Below are 22,005 nucleotides of genomic sequence, written 5' to 3'. Positions count from 1 at the left end.
GCTGGTCCTCACTACAATATTGCTGTTACTATGTACCATGTTCTGATCCCTTTACTTTGCATCAGTTCATATGCCAGATTGTTCTGAAATCATCCTTCTTATCATTTCTTATCACACAATAATATTTCATTGCATTCATGTAAAGGGCTGAAACTATTGAGTCGAAGCACTGAGGTCAGGACTGTGGAGCACTTGAGGCTAACTACCGATTGGACAATCAATACTCTATGGGCATATGCTTGGAAAATGGTCCTTTTCACTCTCCTGTGCTGGCTCAATGATTGGTGTATACAGAGAATTGTAGGAGGGACTAGGGGATGGAGTAAGACTAGCCATAGTCACACTTTGACGGGGAGAAGGCGATTGGGGAGATTCTGCTTCCATCCTGTTCAATCCTGCATCTAAGACCAAGAATAAAGACTGAGGACATTTGCTTATCCTGACTCCAGCTGATTCTGAGGTATCTGGGGTGTTAGCACAGTTGTTACACATTCATATACCACAACTTTTTCAGCCACTTTCCCATTGATGGGCATCCCCTCAACTTCCAGTTCTTTGTCACTACCATAAAGAGTTGCTATAAATATATTTGTACATATAAATCTTTCCACCCTTTTCTTTGATCTCTTTGGGATACAGACTTAATAGTGGTATTGCTGTGTCAAAAGGCACACAGCCTGACAGCCTTTTGGGCTATAATTCTCAATTGTTCTCCAGAATGGTTGGACCAGTTTACAGTTCCAACAACAGTACATTAGTGTTATTCTTCCATATGCTCTCCAGCATTTGTCATTTTCCTTATCTGTTATTTTAGCCTGATAAGTGTGAAGCATTACCTCAGAGTTGTTTGAATTTTCATTTCTCTAATCAGTAGTGATTTTGAGGGTTTTTTAAAAATATGATTATAGAAAGCTTTGATTTTCTTCTTCTGAAAATTGCCTCTTCATAACTTATGACCATTTATCAATTGGACAAGGGTTCTTATTTTTATGAATTTGGTTCAGTTCCCCATTATATTTAAGAATTGGGTTTTTATCAGAAAAACTTGCTATAAATCTCCCCTCAGTTTCCTGTTATCCTAATTTTGGCTGCATTGATTTGTATAAATCCTTTTTAATTTATGTATCAAAATTATCCATTTTACTTCCCATGTTTCTCTTTAGCGCTTGTCTGGTCATAAATTCTTCCCTAGTCCAAAGATCTGACAGATCAAATTTTCTATGTCTCTAATTTGCATATGATATCACCCTTTATTTATATCTAAATCAGTGGTCCTCAAAGTGTTGTCCAAAGAATTGTTGGGGTTCCTGAAACCCTTTCAGAGGGTCTACAAATTCAAATTTATTTTTTATTTCTAATATAGCAAATAGCTATAAATATAACCCATGTGAACAAAAACTTTTTGAACAGATCCTCGATAGTTTTTTAACAACATGAAGATACTGAGAACAAAGGTTTGAGAACCATTGCTCTAAATCATCTACACATTTTGATTTTTCTCTTGGTATATGGTGTAAAATGTTGATCTTTGTCTAATTTTTGCCAAAATGCTTTTTAGTCATCCCAGCAATTTTTGTCAACAATGAGGTCTTGACCTAAAGATGTGGATGTAAGTTTATCAAACACTATATTCATATTTTTTAAAATTGTTTATTAATTTTACTTGTAAATAAGAAATGCAGACTTTTGTATGGATTATTCTATAACCATTAGTTCTTTAGTTAAGGAGTTCTTTAGTTGAGGAAGTTGAACTTTTTTGAATTACACTTACAATCCAAATGTTCTAGCTCATTATTTAAAAATGCTAACATCCTGACCTCTTATCTTCAGTGTGAACCTCTTACTATCTGCTATATCAAATAACTCAATATTATATTTCAAATAACAGCAGTTTAGGTAGGTATTCGTGCTTTATATATGTTTTTGTGTGAAAGCTTTTACTGTTTTTCCATTACATACTAATGACTTACTTTTATTATTTGACTTTTTATTGTGTTATGTTGAGGAAAAGTTTTTCTATACTTACTGTTTAGTGTTTTTATGTCATTGGATCTTATCAAAGATATTTTATTAATCTACTGATATTATATTAGACTTCTTTGAAGATTTTTTCAGTTATGTTTCCATTGAATCATAGTTTTAGAACTCAAAGAGACTTCACTGGCCATCTAGTACAATCTAAACTCAAAAAAAAAAAAAAATACTATTACAATGTGTACCTGAACAAAAAGGATATAACCTAAGCTTTAACTGAATATCTCTAAGAAAGGAGAAAATACTATCTTCCAAAGAAGCCAATTCCAATTATTAATAATGGAAATTATTAAGGAAATGTTTCTGTCATAAATTCTGAATTGACTCTTGTGCAATTTCTATTTATTGTTCTTGGTTGTGAATTCTGGGGACAAACAGAATAAGTCTAATTCCTCTTCCAAGTGACAATTCTTCAAAAAGGTTAAGATACCATTCACCCTTGAGTCCTCTCTTCTTCAGGCTAAACATCATTCCCAGTCCATCAACTGATCTTTATATGGCAATTACTGAAGATCTTTTAGAATTCTAGCTGCCCTCAATTGTTGACTCTTTGATTTATCAATGAAATTCTTAAACAGCAGTTCATAAAACCCAGAATTCTAAATATGCTATGATCAGGACAGACCACTGCCATCTTGCTTCTAGCTCCTACAAGCTATAGTTTTTTCAATGCAGAACAGATAAAATTAATTTAGTTTGTTTTTTGTTGTTTTTTAGCAGTCATATCACATTGTTGTTCAGTTCTTCAGTCATATCTGATTCTTTGACCCCCTGGATCATACAGTCCATGGAGTTTTCTTGGCAAAGATACTGGAGTGGCTTGCCATTTAGGTAAACAGGTTAAGTGACTTGTCCAGGATCACACAGCTAATAAGTGTCTGGAATCAAATCTGAACTGAGGTCTTCCTAACTTCAGTTACAATTCACATCTCATTACTGACTCATATTGAGTTTGTAATTCACTAAAAACCCCAAATCTTTTCCAAATTGCTATCCAATTATGCTTCTACCATCTCATATTTGCAAAATAACTTTTGAATTGAAATATTTTCATTTATATTTATCCCTATTAAATTTCAATTTGTTAAATTAAGCCCAATGTTCTAGCCAGTCAAGATTTTTTTGATTTCTTAATCCCACCTCACTTTGTCTCATCTGCAACTCTGATAACTATGATTTTTATTCAAGTTCTTTACAAATATGTTAAATAGTATACAGACAAGTATAAATCCCGGTGGCTCCTCACTGGAAACCTTTGTCAATGCAACAATGAACCATTAAAGAATACTCTGAGTCCAAACATTCAACCAGTTATAAATCCATCTAAATGAATGCTATCTGGCCTACATTTTTCCTTACTTTATACAAGAATAGCTCTTCTAAATAAACTGTAGTACTCCATGAATAACCTATATCAGATTACTTGATGTCTTGCAGGAAGGGGGTAGAAAAGGAAAAAAAAAAAAGTTTGGAACTCAAACTCTTTTAAAAGTGAATGTTGAAAACTAAATCTTAGCTAATATTGGATCTATATTCAAAAGCAAAAATGGACTATAACTTTATTAGTATTACTTTTTCAAGTTTTAAAATCAATTCCATATTTGTATGCTTCAAGTAAATGAGTAACAGCCAATCTTTTCTGATATTTCTGAATAATCTTTGTAATGCAAGTATCACCTGTTCTTGAAAAATCTGAAGCATATTACCTCTGAGGAAATTTAGTGCAACCCCTTCATTTTAAAGATGAGTAAGAAGCCAAATAAGTGAACTTCTCCAATGTCACCAATATGAACCCAGGTCCCTGACTTTCAATCCACTGCTCTTTCCATTGCATTATGCTGTTGGCCATGGTGAGTATATTTTCTACTAAGTATTAGTATCCATTATGAATTTAACATGTTTCATGCCTAAAGAGAACAGTTTTATTTTTTATCTTTTTTTTATCCTTATGTGAAGTCTACTTTATTAAAAAAAATTTTGAATATCCAATAGAATGACCCATCTTAAATTAAATAGAAGTAAATATTTCTGGTCAGTATGTTTCCTAAAAGCAACAAAGTGATGTGTCTTACCTGTTTCTAAAACTTCTTTTAAAGAGAAAAATTAGACTATTCACATGTATTTTATATAGAACAAATATAACTGATCCAATATTTTCCTCTTATTCTTGAAGTTGTCTAGAAGTTAAATTAATCTTAACATTATATATCTATTTTAGCTAAAGCAAGTATTAAATATTTTATAGTTTAGTTTATTAACGTATTAAGTCCTAAATTTCCCTGATATTTTGACTCCTTGCATCCTTATTACAGAAGACTGTCTTTGAAATTGCCAATTCCTTTTCCTCTTCTTCCCTTTCATTTGCATTAAAACTTTTTATTACTAAATGAAAATATCACAATGTTCTTTAATCCTGTATCATTTATAATTTATTATTTGAAATATATTTTTAATCAAAACTTTGATTGTTATTTCTATTATAGATAGAAGAGATAATATACCTTACCCATATACATATGTTAACACCCATTGACAAATTTTAACAGGCAATGTAAATTACTACTCTTCTTAAATACTTAGCCAATTTGGTTTTAATGTTTGTGAAGAGCTCTATAGTTGTAAATTTTTGTTGATAATTTCTACTCAAAAAAAGTAATGTCACTAGATCACTGAGTACATGGAGGAAATACAGTATAAGAGGAGTGAAAAGGTGGGAAGGGTTCAGGTTATAAACAGCATTAAAAGTCAAATAGAATTTTAAATTTGATCCTACAGATAATAGGAAAGTTACCAGAAGAAAAGTAAAGGCACCCACTATAGGTGTTTTTCTCAAGGAATTTAGCCACAGAAGGAATGATATAAAATGAAAGCTTTTTAAGATGATTAAGCGAGGGATTTTTGAGAATAGAGAAAAAGGAATATAGAGGTATATAGAGGAATAGAAATATACAGAGAGATTTGCCTTGACATGAAGAGCCACCTTTTAATGTGAATAAGATCATGGATGCTGCTACATGAGGAGAAAGAAAGAAAAGCTCTTATTGAATGACCTCAGCTTTTCTCAATGAAATATAAGGCAAGATTCTCAGTTGAGAGGGTCAAGAGCAATGAAGATTAAAAGAAGGACGAAAAGGCGTGGAAGAGCTTCTACAGAGACTGGAATAATGAATCAACTAAAAGGCATAAAAAGATTACTTTGCCATAATAAAGCCTAGTTGAAATTATGTAACAAATTTGTAGTGGACACAGCACAATGGAAAAATAGGGTAGTGGCAATTTATGTCTTTGTGATTGCCCTTTTTAGTATTAATATGAAAAATGTGGATATTAAATTAATAACCAGTCTTGAATGCAGTGCAGTTACTCCTGGGTCATACTGCCGGGCCAGTGGGTTCTTAAGAACAGAAATAATTTTTTATTATTAGCCTAAATAAAGCATAATTTAGAGAGCAAATCTGCATGTAAAAATAAAACTTATCACCTTCACATCACAAAAAACAAATGAAAATGATGTCAATCGTTTATACACCCTAATGCTTCTTTATTAACAAGAATAATTAGACTAACTGCAAAATTAAAATTTAAAACATTCATCATGACTAGGTGAAGAGTTTCATATAATGAAAATTTTATGAAATATTTAAGAGTTTTGAGCTAAATATATAAAAGTTTAGAAATATAGGACAATTAGATTCATACTTTTCACTCAGCAGAAAGGGGAAAACTATGCAGATAAAACAGCTAAAATGGGGAAATGAATTCCTAAATACTTCCATTAAGTGCAGTTCAACTTTGCTGATCCAGATAGATAGGAAGACTCAGCACTTGACAAGGAAGTTAATGAAAATCTTCCTGTGCCTTCCTTAAAATAAAAAGTCCACTTGATTCACATGTAACTCCAAAATCCCAAAAAGTTAGATCAAATAATTGCAGGTTTCCTGAATTTGATTAGCACATTGCTAAAATATCTTTTACCCACAAAAATTAAAGACTTTTATTCTTCTCTGACCAAATACAAACAACAAATTAAATCTGCCATGAGATTACTTGGAATGAGCTTGAGATAACTATCTTTACATATATGCACTTTAGAAGGATGAACTTAATAGAAAACTCAGAATTACACAGGATTCTAGGAATCAATTAACTTAGCTCTATTTTTTGTAAAGGTTGAGGTCAAGAAGAGTGAAGTGACCTATTAAGAGTCACTGAGTTAAGTGGCAGATCTAAGATTTAAATATAGAAGCTAACTCTAGGCAAGTCACTTGATCTCTAAGACTATGTTCAAGAACAACTGCTAATCTGCTTTGGTCAAAAGAATTATTAACACCAAATGAAATCATAGATGCAGAATCCTTTTCCTCAAAATAGCCATGACATGTAATGGTAAAGGTACTTCTAGAACTTTTCATTTGTAGACTGAGGTAGAAAGGAAATGCTAAAAATGGTCAGTAGAGCTCTATGGAATAAAAATGCCTCATCAGAGATCCTAGAAATGATTTCAAACATTACATTAACAAGTAAATATCTCACCACCTTCCACCATGGTCCAGTTTTCACGTAGATTATTCGAGATTTTCTTTAACACTTCATTTTTGGAAACAGGCTGAGAAAGACAAAAAATGGAAACAATTATCAGAACTAAAATGCAATGCACATGGAGCTCTCACCATAAAGAACAAAAAATGAAGCTAAAATAATGTTATGACACAATTAAACAACTAACAAACTCGTAGAACGAGGACTAGAATCCAAGCCATCACTATTCTAATCTGGTACTCAACTACATTGTAATGCTTCTTCCTAATTTAAAAAAAAAAAATCTGGAATACAGTCATACAAAACTTTCAAGAAAAACTAAAAATATGTTGCACAGAACCAGTATAAAAATGTGAATAATTATTACTTAAAAAGCACGTTTCTTACCTGCCACTGTCCATTCTCAAGGTGATAAAGCAAAACTGGCATTTCTCTACATTCTTGTAAAATCCAAAGCCCCTGTGTTTCCTCAAAGGCAATGTCCCACACTCTGTAATTAAAGGTAAGTTGTTGTTTGTAAATCAGCTGTTTCTTGGTGTCATCAAGTTGGAAGATGTAGATTACAGGAATGCTTTTAAGGAAGGAAAAGAAAGATTAGAAAAAATAACTAAATTCACCTGGAAATATAAGACCAATGAGCCTACATTATGACATAGTTGGGGGAGGGGATTTGCTATTTGTTTTTATCATAAAGTTCTTTGATATTGAGAATATGATGGTTGTATCATCAGAAAACAAATCTCTAATTGTATTTCTTCAAAGCTATTATGATATTCAAAGATCCTTGTATATACATTTACAAACTTACCAATCACATGCACAGCTTTATATAAACACCAAGTTTTTTAAAAAGCCTCACCCTTTTAATTCAAAGGTTAGATAGAATTAACTTCATTCCAGTGACCCATCATACTTATTATTAGCAATACTTACTGTCAAATCAACATCAATGGCTTATATTGTTTTTATTGGGGGCAATGTGACCAATATTCACAGTAAGACAGTTAATGAGGATTAAGATAACACTAACAGTTTTGATTCACTCTTTGCAGACATCTCTTATAATGAACAGATACTACGCTTACATATACTTTGTATACTAGACTCACTATAAATATACAAATATTCATTAACTGACTACTAGTGCTAAGCATTGTATTAGACAAAAGCAATACAGAGACAAAAGCAAAATTTAAGTACTAGGATCCTATATTAACTTGATTACTAAAAGAAAGACTGCTTTCGCAGAATAAGTTACTAAACAGTTGTAAAATACCAAATGCTTACTATTAGACAAAAGTAGTCTTTTAAAAGGATATGAAATTCTCTCCTCTTTTGTTTGTAGCAGAGCCCTTTAGAGTTCCCTAAATCATCCCAGACTATTTGATAAATATAACTATATAACTCCAAAAAAGTTACTATAATGGGAATAGAAACAAAGAAGTGGAAAAAAATATGAATAATAAACACATTTGTCAATTTCTACTGAAATAAAAAAACTCAGCATGCCAAAAATCCATACTACTCTATGATTGCCCCAACTATCTTTGCTGAAATATGCCCATGAAGAAATTAATCTGAAACCCTTCCACATTTTAATATAAGTTATATACAAAAAAGATAAAGTGAAAAGATAACTGCAAGTATTTTAGAAACTGCAAAGTCATTTTTGTCAATCCCATGCTCCTCCTTTAAACATTAGCCCAATCTTTTTCTCCTTTAAAATTAGATATGTTTTGTTTTAGCAAATACTCAAAGAAAACAATTACAAAGTATACTCCCCAAAATAGTGGGTTAATAAACATTTCTTTGATTAACACCAGTTCTCCCAAAGATGTTATATGGCTATGAAATACAGAACACCACAAAGTCTTCATTCAAAGAATGAAACTTGCTGGCAATGAAAGGGCACTGAAAAGAGAAGAAAAGATAATATCTAAGAAATATAAAATCAGAAAAGGGGCTTGATTGAAAACTTAGTAAAAAATAAAGGATGGGCAGAACAAGAATTGATATAGATGATGATCAATTCTGATAGATGTGGCTCTTTTCAACAATGAGATGATTCAGGCCAGTTCCAATGGTCTTTTGATGAAGAGAGCCATCTACACCCAGAGAGAAGACTGTGGGAACTCAGTGTGGACTACAACATAACATTTGCACTCTTTTTGTTGTTGTTTTCTTGCATTTTATTTTCGTTCTCATTTTTTTTTCCTTTTGGATTTGATTTTTCTTGCACAGCAAGATAATTGTATAAATATGTGTGCATATATTGGATGTAACATATTTTTACCATGATTAACATATATATTGGATTACTTGGCATCTAGGGGAGGGGGCAAAACACAAGATGTTGCAAGGGTTAATGTTAAAAAATTATCCATGTATATGTTGTGAAAATAAAAAGCTTTAATAAAAAATAAAATAAAATAAAATTGAAAACACTAGAGGCAGATCCCAAGCCCAGTAAATGAATTCTTTATGAAAAATTAATGGGAGGACATGAACAAATTACACAGGATGAGAAACTCAATTATGATCTATATCAAATGGAAAGAATACCCATACTGAAAGAGATCACATGTCCACCAAAGAGCTGAATTACAATTATATTAATAAAGCAGATAGCGTAAGCATATATATATTTTCATGTAATAGCCCAAATTCACTGGAGGGAGGAATCCTGACAATGAAGCGGTTATTAAGATTTCTCAAATTGAAATCTAGTTTAATAATTACATAGCACCCAGATTAGAGGGAAAAGGTCTAATGAAATAAGTACCTTTTCTCCTTTTTTTGACATATTTAAATTCTTAAACAGATGTAAGATTTTATTTATGTAAATATTCCCTCTAACTATTAATCTATGACCATCCAACCCCTAGGATCTCTTTCCTAGGTCCTGCCACAGCAAAGACCTAAAAGTTATTGGAGAGATGGAAGGGGAGGAAGAGAAGTTTTAAATGATTTTCTTTATTTTCCCTTGACACTGCTGGATCACAGTTTTCTCTTGACATTACAAGAATACAAGTGGCACATATGTGCCATACAACAGTTATCCCTCAACTCTTGCCAAATAAACACATATCAACCATCTAATCTCTTGAATAACATCCTTCATTTGGGTTCTTCATGGTAGCCTACTCATATTCATGTGTACCTCTTCAGTGCCTACTATGTGGTATTGAAAATTTTAAACTAGCCAAGAAAGAGCAAAAAAACTTTAGAATATTTATTGCTTGGAACATAATATGAAAGTAGATTTTGAATCTATGGAGCTCATCTATCAATGTATGTAATATGTGTCTATGTGGGGAGAGGGATATGTCTATGTATGTATGTATGTGTGTATGTTTCTGTGTATATATGCATATCTTAACTAAATAACGCAAACAAATAGGGAATTGTGAAGAGATTTAAACAGAACAGCTCTTTTAATGATTCCAAAGATCTCCCTGCCTCAAAAAGGAAAGGTCATTTTTAATGATAATATTCCACTAACACATTATATTATCTAAAAGTCATGGTACATTATAGTGTCCAGTGAAATAAGATTTATGGTATGTGAAAAGGAAAACAATTACAATAATTTGGTAGCTTACCAGTCACATAAAATGGCAATGTAGTTTTCCCTGCAACAGTAAGTTATCCTTGACACTGCAAATATCTAGAGGAAAAAAAAGAAGAAAGGATAACAGCTTATACTTTTGTACCTCAGTTCTTTCAAATGATTCTCATACAGCAGGCCACAATGAGGGCTGCCACTTATAAATTAGTGGTATCAGAGAAGAATGAGGAAAGAAAACACGATCTCTATAAAAGGAAAACATTGATGTTGAGGACAGGATTCATAGACAATTTAAGCATTACAAGTCTGCGAGAAGAACACAAATTAAAAATTCCAAATACCATAATATAAGCAATAATATAAGAAAACTGCCCCAGCACACTGAAGTCAGGAGTTCAAATCTGGTCTCAGTCAATGAATACTTCCTAGCTGTGGGACCCCTGCAAGTCACTTAACCTTATTTGCCTCACAGAGAAAAAAAAAAAAAACTGCCTCAAACTGTTAACACAAAAATAAAAAGCCGATCAAAAGACTCTATGGAAAAATTATCAGGATTCATAGCAGTTAAACTGAACAACTCCTATGACAAACAAGTTATGTAAAGTGATCAGTAGGAAAGAGATTCAATAACACAATCCATCTCTGCACCCCTAAAAAATTTTTGTACCCCCAAGAAATTACATTGTGTTCTGAAAAGCAAAGGCATTCAAGATGTAACTAAAGTGATGAGCCCTGAAAACTAGAGCCTAATCATTAATGAAAATTATGTACATTCAATTTTTTAAAAGATAACCAGACTTGAAAAAAATTATTTCTTTTCAAAATGCCACACAATAGAAAGAGAAGGGGAAACAAATAAAATAACCAAAAACAACAATGATATAACAACAGAGAGATCGTTATGAGATCTTTATTCTAAAAGTACCTAAGGATGGCAATAGAAGTGACAATGGAGAAAAATAAGATGGAGTCTATTGTTTAAAATAAACTAATAGAAACAAGTGTAATAATAATGATCTCAGACAATGCAACAACAAAAACAGCAGTTATTAAAAGATGAAAAAGCAGATTATATTACATTAATAAAAAGTACTACACTTAATACCAGTGATTTTTTTTCAGTAATGTCCAACTCTTTGTTACCCTAGTTTCAGCAAAGATACTGAAGTGTTTGCCATTTCCTTTTCTATTTCATTTTACAAAGGAGGAAACTGAGGTACACAGGGTTAAGTGACTTGTCCAAGATCACACAGCTAGTGTCTCAAGTCCAATTTGAATTCAGCTCTTCCTGACTACAGGCAGTGACTCATTGTGTTGCTGTCAATATTATAACTTATTATTATATATGTATCAAATGGAATAGAACCTAAATACTGACAAGTTAAAGGGACAAATGCACTACAAAGCTATAATAATTGGGAAACTCTTAGAATTTGACAAACGTAACAAAAATATAAAGAAAAAAATTTGAGAGACTAGAATATACTTTTATAATAATAAATTATATGTAACAGATTTTTTAGCAATTGGAAAGAGGTATAAACACACACACAAAAGTATAAAAACCTCAGAAACAAAAGGAGAAATAGGAAATATGTTCTTTACTAACTATAACACAATAAAAATTCTATTCTAGTAAGAAATTTTGAATATAACATAAAATGAATCAAAATAAGTAATTTAATCTCAAGGGAGATAACACCACCAATCACAAAAGAAAATGAGACAAATCTCAAAATGATAAGGATGCAATCAGTCGTCCTTATGGGAATTTTTTGTTTCATTCACTAAACAATTTCACTAAAAGAAATAAAAGATCAAGAAATTGTTCACAAAAGTAAGAAAGAAGAAAAGGGAAAAAACAACCACCAAATATCAAAACAGGAATCCTAAAAATGAAAGAGATTAACACAACTAAAAGCAAAAAATCATTGAATGTGATAAATAATAAAGCTAGAAGTTGGTTTTAAAAAGCAAATAAGATAAACCATTAGCTATTCTGATTTTAAAGAAAAAGAAATGGATAAAATTATCAGCATTAAAAAAAGTATATAAAAAAACAACAAATGAAAAATAAAGAAAACTAGGAGAAAGTATGTTGTCCAATTCTATGCCAATAAAATAGACAACATGAAATCAAAAGAATATCTGCAAAAACATGAATTGCCCAGTTGATTTAGAGGACTTAAATAATTATATGTATTATAGATTCAGTTACAGACAAACAAATTTGGACTCTGAAAAACACTGAAATTAGATGAATTTATAAGCAAAATCTGTCCCAACATTTCAAAGAATATTATACAAACTATTTACAAAAATTGAAAAGGAAAAATCAGATTTGTTCTATGGTAAATATTGAGCCTTGGTTCCTAAACCAATAAGAAATAAAACATTAAAGGCAACTTATAAACCAATATTCTAAAATATGTTATACCATAATTCTAAATAAAATATTAAGAGATTACAAAAAAGAAATAAAGATTAAACACTAGGACAAGGTAGGATTTATATCAGAATTTAGAGACTGATTCAATATAAGAAAAACCATAAAAAGAATATAAACCATTAAAAGCAGAAAATCATATTAATATATGCAAAACCCATTTAAAACACTGAAATGCATGGTAACTGGATCTTTCTTTAATAAGGAAAACGTGACCTACTTAAAACCAAGAGGCAATATTATATGGAGAGGTCTTTCAAATCAGATCCAGGATATAGCAAGGATATTCATTATCACCAATATTTTTGATAATCATAGAAATGATTGTATTATTGTATATAGCAAGAATACAAGTAAAATACAGTGAATCTAAGAATGAGTTAAAAACAAAACAGAATCATGATCTTTTTTACATAAGGCCTACTAGTAAACCCTAGAGAATATTTTAAAATTAAGTGAAAAAAAAAAATGGTAGCAAAATGGCACTATATATAAATTAAACCTACACAACTAATCAAATTTTCTAATATAACAAACAAAATCCAAGATGAAATCCCACTCAAAATATCTACAAAATGTATAAAATAATTGAAATAAAATAGCCACCTACCAATCAAGGCACATACAAAAACTATATGAATAATACTACAAAAGTTTTTTACACAAATAAGAATAGATGGGGCTAATTGGAGATATATTATTTGTTGTGAAAGAGACATAGTAATGTAACAAAAAGGAAAATTTTAACTAAATAAATGTACTTATACAATGCACATACCAATCAAAAAGGATTATTTTACATATCTAAAAAACCATAAATATAATTGGGGAAAACAAAAAGTCAAAAATTTCAAGGGAAATAATGGGGGTGGGGGGTGGAGAAAGTAGGAAATGAGGACCTAGCAATATCAGTTACATTACAAAACAATATTAACTGAAACTATTTCATGGTGACTAAAGAATACAGAAGTTGATCTGTAAAAGGAATTAGGTACCCTTTCATAGGCTACGCTTTTCTCTCTTCCCTACCTTGATGCTTGTATGATTAAAATAGGTTCAGAATTCCCATTCAGCAGGCATTGATTTAAAGAGGGTGGGTACAAGTATATTACTGCTCGAATCTTGATTTAAATAAGACGTAAGAGAAGAGGAAACTCACAGTGCAAAAGTAATACACAGCTAACAAACACAGTGGCCACATTAAAGACACTGTAACAAACAAACCACATACAACATACATCACCACTACTCCGAGGAAGCACCAACATCTGAGAGCTCCAAGTAGGAGCAGCTGCTAGTCAAGCTGTGCAATGCTTCCCAGTCCGAACCCTCAAAATCCCTTTCCACTAAGGGATTTCTATAGGCTGAGAACAAAGAAGGCACTCCACTAAGTATTCTCATTTGATACATGACTTTTGACATGTAGCAGCCCCCCAGGTACAGGATGCTCCATCACAAGAGGCCCACCAAGGAGAATATTTGTTCATTCCTTTAGGAAGATTATGTTTACTGCAGGAACTGGCCAAGTTTCTGGGGTAAATATAGGCCTGCAATAGAGAATATTCATTAATTAAGGCACCAAAAGGATGGCTGACACTTCTTGTGTACTTCCTTGGCATTCCATGAGATAACTGCAAACACATTTTCATGTTCTCAGCAAAAAAAAAAGTTACACAAAAGACATGGCCAACACTAACTTAAGATTCCTTTCTCACTAGGATTCCTTATAATGCCTACCATCTTCTTTCAAGTTCCTTATCTTTTTATCCCAATGTCAATCAAGCCTAAATCCTGGATTATTCCCAATAACCATTGCCTTCACTCCTTTTAAAGGGCTGCTGAATAAAAGTAGAGAAAAATCATGTTATCAGGCTGATAGAGTTCAGTACAAATTTATGTTACAACATCTGAAACAGGTCTTTGATTCTCTGTCCCACTCAACACAATGGCTTAAAGCCATATATTCACACAAAAGTCCAATTATTCCATTTATGAGCTCTGAGATAGTTCACCATGACTGTTACTATCATATTTTTAAAAATACAAAAAGACCTGAAAATATTTTTGATATTAAATATGCTTGGCAACCATAGATATATGGTACATGAACAATGAGAATCCACAAGAAATAAACAAGATATAACAGAACAATCACATAATGGTAATTGAAGAAAAAATGATTTCAGTTTAAAAAAGAAAAAAAAATCTGAAATTTGTTATGCTAGCTAAAATGTCCAAGGAAGATCATCTAGGAAAATGTATGATCACTAAACTGACTCCTTTTTAGTGAATAACCTAAATTCTAAGATTTATATACATTAAAATCACTGTTCAAAAAATAAATAAATGGTTATTATGTAATACTACCTCAAGGGATTTGGACGAGGAATTCTCATGTCAAATCTAGTGTTTTATTCATTATACTCTACTTGATTTGAGACCATTAGAAAAGAGTTTTGTTGAGATAAAATTCTGACTGGAAAAATCATTGTATGGCCTATCAGTTGTTCATGAATTCTAAGATTTCACTTGTGTCCTTGCCCATTGGGCAAATCTCTTAATCTCATATCTCTAAGATCTGTCATCAGAGAGATTTTGAAATGTGTAAGAAATAATAAAGACCTTAAAGCCTTTAGTGTAGGGAAATAATGAAAAGAGAAATGGCCAATCAAAAAGCAAAAAAAGGAGGGGAAAGATGGACACATAAAATTAATTGGTTTCCATAAGTGAAGCTCAAAAACTATAAATAAATTAGTAGGAAATAAAGTTCTGAGCTGGAAAATATCTATAAATTTATCCATAAAGATCCCAGTGACCTTTCCTCATATTGTTTAATGATGTCAAAATCAAAATTCAGAAGGTGACTTAAAAGTCTAAATAAATCAAAGGTCCTTATTCTTTTTTGAGCCATGGAACTCTGGCAGTCTAATGAAGCTTATGGACGCCTCCTCAAAATGACATTTTAAGATACATAAAACAAAACACATATGATTACAAAAAAAAATAGCAATTATACAGCTAACAATATCTATTTTTAAAAAATTTACTTTTTCAAGGTTAAGAATTTCTGTTGGTCTAAACATTAATTATAGATAAAGAAACATCTAAAGGCTAAGTTAAAATGGTTTATCCATGATCATATAGCTAGGAAGAGGACTAGAAGTCAGGACTTCTGACTCCCAAGCAATTGTTCTTTACATCATGTGATTCAGGTGGCACAGCTGCCCCACTTACTCTGCTTCAGTTTCACCAACCATAAAACTCAGTGACTATCACAAAGCAATATAGCTACAAAATATACCTTTAAAATAAATTGGAAAATTTTTTTAATGACAGTACCAAATTCATTACTACAATACTAATTGCTTTTGAAATCCCATTCTTTACTAATTTCAAAGACATTTCTATACAAGATTTTTAAAATATTTCTAATTGAGCCTGACAACTAGGAACAATTCCTTAGAAAGATGAGATACATGTGAATAAAAAAAAATTTTTAATGGCAACCTAGAAAAGAGGTGGGGAATGTCCAGCCCAAGGGTTATATAATGCCTGTGTTATCATTTGCTAAAGCCACCAATCACAGGTGATGATGAGCTGAAAGCTAGATATTGAAAACCCCCCACTGCTTGAGTTCTACTAAGTTGATAATTGTGTATAGCCAGCAAATAATGTTAAAAATATCCCAATGGCTCTTGTCAGGAAAAATGATGACTGTTTCCACTATTTTTAACATTAAATTAACCCTGCCAGAAGTCTAGTACAGCTACTAAACATTTTTAGCTTACCTTTTTGCTTTGTAGACTCAGTGCAACTCAATAAAAGATTACAAATATGTTAACAAAAATAAGATTAAAATCACAAATCCCACCTTTTCACATTGCGTTGTTTCAGGATTTCTCAGTTTGTTAAGATGACAGCACTGTAATTCTTTTCCGATTTTGTATTCCCAGAGTCTTAGAGTACAATCCTACATAAAGTCAAAAAAGAGAATAAAATTCATTTCGATAAGATTCTGTCCTTTGCATACCAACCAAATAAAATTAAATCTTTTATATATATATATATATATATGATGGAACAAATCCTTAAAAAGTTAAGGTTTGCACTGATCAGAAGACATCCATTGTTTAGTTTTGATTTTTTTGTAAACAGTATTTGATTTTTTCCAATTACAAGTAAAGATAGTTTTCAACATTCATATTTATAAGATTTTTACTAATTATTAGAAAAATGAAAATTAAGGCAATTACTATTTCACCCATCTCAGATTGTTTAAAATGACAGGAAAAAATAATGATAAATGTTGAAGGGGATATGGAAAAACTGAGACGCTAATGCATTGTTGGTGTTGTTGTGAACTGATCCAACCATTCTGGAAATCAATTTGAAACTATGCCCAAAGAGCTATAAAACTATGCATACCCTTTGATCTAGCAGTGTCTCTACTGGGTCGATCATAAAAGAGAAAAAAAGGACCCATAGCTGCAAAAATTTTTTGTAAAAGCTCTTTTGTAGTATCAAGGAACTGGAAATTGAGTGGATGACTATAAGTTGAGGATGGCTAAATAAATTATGATATGTAAATGTAATGGAATATTATTATTCTATAAGAAATGAAAAGCAGGCTGATTTCAGAAAAACCTGGAAATACTTACATGAACTGATGATGAATGAAGTGAGCAAGACTGTGTGATGATCACCTGTAATGGACTTGGCTCTTTTCAATAATGCGATAATTCAAGATAATTCCAATAGACTTGGGATGGAAAATGCCATCCACATCCAGAGGACTAGAGAAACTGAATGTGGAACAAAGAATATTTTCACCTTTTTTGTTGTTGTATGCTTGCTTTTTTTCTGTTTTTTTCTTTTGATCTAATTTTTCTTAGACAATGTGACAAATAAGGAAATATGCTTAAAAGAATTGCATATATTTAGTCTATATCAGATTGCTTTCTATCTTGAGTAGAGGAGGAGGGAGAAAAATTTGGAACTCAAAATTTTACAAAAATCAGTGTCAAAAACTCTCTCTACATATATTTAGAAAAATAAAATACTATCAAAAAACAAAAAGAAAAAAAAAACACTTTTATATAAGATTTTGAATTCCAAATTTTTCTCCTTCCTTCCCCCTCTCAAAAATAGCAATCTGATATGTGTGTGTGTGTGTGTGTGTGTGTGTGTGTGTGTGTGTGCGTGCGCGCTCAATCATGAAAACATATCTCCACATTAGTCATATGGTAAAAACAAAAAGGAAAAGTCATACACACACACACATAAAGTGAAAATAGTATGCTTCAATCTACATCCAGATGCTGTAGTTCTTTCTCTGGGTGGGGATAGAATTTTCTAGTCCAAATCTATTGGAAGTATCTTAGATAAATGTATTGCTGAGAAGATCTAAATCTATCATACTTTATCATCCCACAATCTTGCTGCTTTTATGTATAATGTTTTCCTGGTTCTGCTCACTTCACTCAGCATCAGTTCATATAAGTCTTTACAATCTACCTAGTCAATATTTCTTATAGAACAGTAATATTCTATTACATTCACATACCACAACTTGTTCAGCCATTACCCAAATGATGGGCATCCCTTTGATTTCCAATTCTTTGCCACTATAAAGAGAACTGCTATAAACATTTTATATATGTGGGTTCTTTCCCCTTTTTTATGATCTCTTTGGGATACAGAGCCAGTAGAGACACTGCTGGATCACAGTTTTATAGCTCTTTGGGCATAGTTCCAAATTGTTCTCCAGAATGGCTAAATCAGTTCATGATTCCACCAACAATGCATTAGTGCCCCAATTTTCCCACATCTCCTCTAACATCTACCATTTTCCTTTTCTGTTATATTAGTCAATCTTGGAGGTGTGAAGTGGTACTTAAAGAATTGCATTTAGGGCTAAGGTAATTGCATTTTTCTAATCAATAATGATTTAGAGCATTTTTTTCATGATTATAGCTTCCTTTAATTTTTTTCTTCTGAAAATTCCCTACTACTTTTTCCCCTCATTTATCAAATGGAGAATTACTTGCATTTTTATAAATTTGACTTAATTCTCTATATATTTTAGAAATGCCTTCATAATAGTTAGAAACACTAGCTAAAAAATCATTACCCAACTTTCTGCTTCCTTTCTAATCTTGCTTGCTTGGTTGTTTGTGCAAAAACAAAGTATTTTCAAATAGAAGAAATTTCCTGTAAGTTTTACAAAGGCCATTGACACAGTCAGCACGCTGGTTTGAATGGACACAAAAGGCAACTCTCTTTTTTTGCCCTTACCTAAGAATATTTCAATGTGGTTTTTTTTCCCCTCTTGTAGAAAAAAATATAAGAGTATATTAATATAGTAATGATAATTCACATTTCTATGTCACAAGAAGCTTGTCATGGCACTTTCCTCCCGACAACTATGTGAATTTTGTTATCTCCATTCAACAGAAGAGAAATCTGAAGACCAGAGAAGTTAAAGTCCTTGCCTGAGTTCACCCAGGTAACACCTTTTGGAGCGCACTCAAATCCAAATGTAATGACTCAGAGAGCAGCACTTAAGACAAATGAGACAATAGCACACCTGGACAAAGAAGATTTTGTTTCTGAAGAGCCATTCTCTCCATGTTTAAAGAAATAAGAATTCAGAGGTGGGAGAGAAGGTCTAGAAAATCTGTCAAAGGACCCCATAATAAACAATCTCTCTTCCGATTTTGAGGAATTGTAAGAAATATTATTTGTAAAACCTTTTAGGTTAGGGGCACAGGGGACTAAAAAAAATCACATGACTTCCAAGAGATTAAGTGGTTGTTCTATCTGGAAATAGTGATTTTGCCCTTTTAGTTCAAAACCAATGCCACTTGTATTATCCATGCCTATTGCAAGAATTCTATAAATAATAAGCAACTTGTTAAACATTTACTGAATTGAAAGACCTGCATAATAAAATTTCCACTGTTCATAGAAAAATTCAAAGACAATTTTAAGATCCTAGGGAAGGTTTTAGCAAAGTAAAAGAAAAGTAAAAACTCAATAAACCTAGAGATTGATAAAAATCAACAAGAAAAAACACTAGAAAATAGATTATCAAAGACAAAAAAGACATGAAAGACAAAAACAGGAATCTGGGTACATAAAAAAAAATCTAAAAACTAAAACAAGGAAAAAGGTTTATGGGCAAAAGGAAGACCTCTGAAGAAAATGAAACTATTTTCAAAAGCTTGCTTAATGACTGAGAATTTTAACAAAACTTCAATTTAATGATTTCTTAAGATTAATCCCTTTGTGAAAAATAATCAACTTAATTTCTTTTCATTTGGCAGTTAGGTTTTAGATACTATTTTTAAGACAAAAGTTATTTATTAATAACTTTTTAAAAAATACAATGATGACAAATTTAGAATCTCAATACTTCAAAAAGCTATAATTTCATTAGTATGAAGTCTGCCTTTAAGTAAACTAGATCACAATTTCCTATGAAAAACGAATGAGCTTTGTGAGTATCATGGCTGAAAATGATATCACCTAATGATAAATATCTCCAAAATTACAAGATTGGACTTTGAGGAACAATTCATTATGAAGCCAGAATGTTAGGAACTACATAAGTTTGCTTTCTGGTATCAAAGTAAAACTCTGTGTAATCTTATATGACATGATAAAGAAAGCATCTACTGGAGTAGATACTAGAAGACTAAATCTTAGTATCTTACTTAGGTAAGAGATTTGCATTCTATATAGCCTTACATTTTATACTTCTGTAGAATCTAAATGTCCCAGAGATTCAAAAAGTCTCTCTTCTCATCTCCCGCACCTGAGATAATGAAGACATTTTTAGAGCTAATGACGGTAATCAACTTAGATTAAGTCCATGTCAGGATCAATTAAAAGGACAATGAAATTAATGTTTTCTGTCTAATAAATTGCTGGAAATAAGAATTACAATTACCTCTTTATCTTGGGGGAAAGAGAAGGAAAATAACATCTAGGATAACTGAACAAAAATAAAATAAAAAACAAACAAAACCCTATCTCTAAAAGAATCTCCAGTTGTAGCAACAAACCGCATATATATCTTGTCCAAATCAAAAAAAAAAAGAAGAAGAGAAATGATGAAAATACCTACCCCTGAGGTAGATAATAACAGATCAGGATGATTTGGAACTACAAATATTCTGCTCACAAACCTAAGGATAAAAAAATTGACATAAAGATGTTAAAACTTTTATCAACCATGCTATCTTTGCCAAACAAGATCATCAGTTACATATCTAAATAAAGGCAATTATCTCAGAAAATTACCTTCTCTCATCTAATAATTATCTCTTCCCCAAAAAAATAAATTGGAGTAAAAGGTGAATTATTTATCAACTTCATGACAGATTATATATACAGAATTAGTATCATAAGCTTTAGGACTATAAGAGACTATAGAGATAAGCTTCATTTTACCTTTAAAGAGGTCCAGAAAGCTTAAATCTTATACAAGGTCAAATCTCATCAACAGAACCAGAATTTGAACTCAAGGCCCTTAAGTCCGAATGCAGAGCTCTTTCCTCCATACTATGCTGCCTCTCATTGTATGTTATTTTTGATGATCCCAAATAACACAACACTTTAGAGTTCTACAAGAGATGGTATATGCAGACCTCAGGATACCATTTTATATTCCACAACTGTTAATTCTCTAAAATAATGATTCTCAAGCTGTGGTCTTTGCAGGCCCCTGGGAGTCCTCAAGACTCTTTTGTAGAGTCCACAAAGTCAAAATTATTTTCATAATACAACTAAAACATTATTTCCCAATTAAAATATTCCCCTACTTTTCTAACTACATATTTATATGCTGCCAGATTTTCTTCATATACTTCAACCAAATCAATATATGGCAATGGTCCAAAAGGCAGAAACAGATGCGAGAAACCAGTTTTCTTTTTTTAAGTCCATACAATGAAGAAATTTGCAAAAATAAGTGAAACAATGTCACTCATTTATATTTTTTTAAAGTTATTTTCATTAAAAATAGTATTTATGTTAGTATTTATAAAAACAGTTTATGTATAACAAACATATTTATGTTAAAAACATGGAGTTGTTTTATTATTTTTAATTAATAAATAATTTTTCACAATTTTACAAATATCAAGAGATAACTCATATAAATAAAAGATCTTTGTAAGCCTCAATAATTTTTAAAAGCATAAAAGGATTTTGAGGCAAAAAAGTTCAAGAACTACTACTACAGAATACCTAACTAGTGATGGCATCATCTTGCCTATTTCAGATTCACAATCTTAGCAGTATTAAAACAATTTTTCCCACATCTCTCCTCATAGATCTAAGAAAACTTCTCCAAAGGTCTAAAATTATCTGAATGAATATAAGACTTTTAAAGATATAGCATGCTTTATGGCAG

At 31.5% G+C, this 22,005-nt stretch overlaps 1 protein-coding gene across 2 annotated transcripts in view; it reads right to left on the bottom strand.

The window, feature by feature from the left end:
- Positions 1-22,005, bottom strand: part of WDR4 (WD repeat domain 4) — a 56,151-nt gene that overhangs the window by 2,658 nt on the left and 31,488 nt on the right. The window contains exons 6-10 of one of the 2 annotated variants that reach the window (XM_051984808.1): positions 20,716-20,776; positions 16,459-16,557; positions 10,176-10,240; positions 6,961-7,144; positions 6,568-6,640 (exon numbers count right to left, since the gene is read on the bottom strand). In XM_051984808.1, the coding sequence (XP_051840768.1) occupies positions 6,568-6,640; positions 6,961-7,144; positions 10,176-10,240; positions 16,459-16,557; positions 20,716-20,776 (482 nt within the window). The remainder of the gene's footprint in view (positions 1-6,567; positions 6,641-6,960; positions 7,145-10,175; positions 10,241-16,458; positions 16,558-20,715; positions 20,777-22,005) is intronic. The other variant, XM_051984809.1, reaches the window with a different exon arrangement.

This window comes from Antechinus flavipes, chromosome 3 (assembly GCF_016432865.1).
Source record: "Antechinus flavipes isolate AdamAnt ecotype Samford, QLD, Australia chromosome 3, AdamAnt_v2, whole genome shotgun sequence".
In the NCBI taxonomy this organism is placed as follows: domain Eukaryota; kingdom Metazoa; phylum Chordata; class Mammalia; order Dasyuromorphia; family Dasyuridae; genus Antechinus; species Antechinus flavipes.
This window is presented reverse-complemented; position numbering and strand designations above follow the sequence as displayed.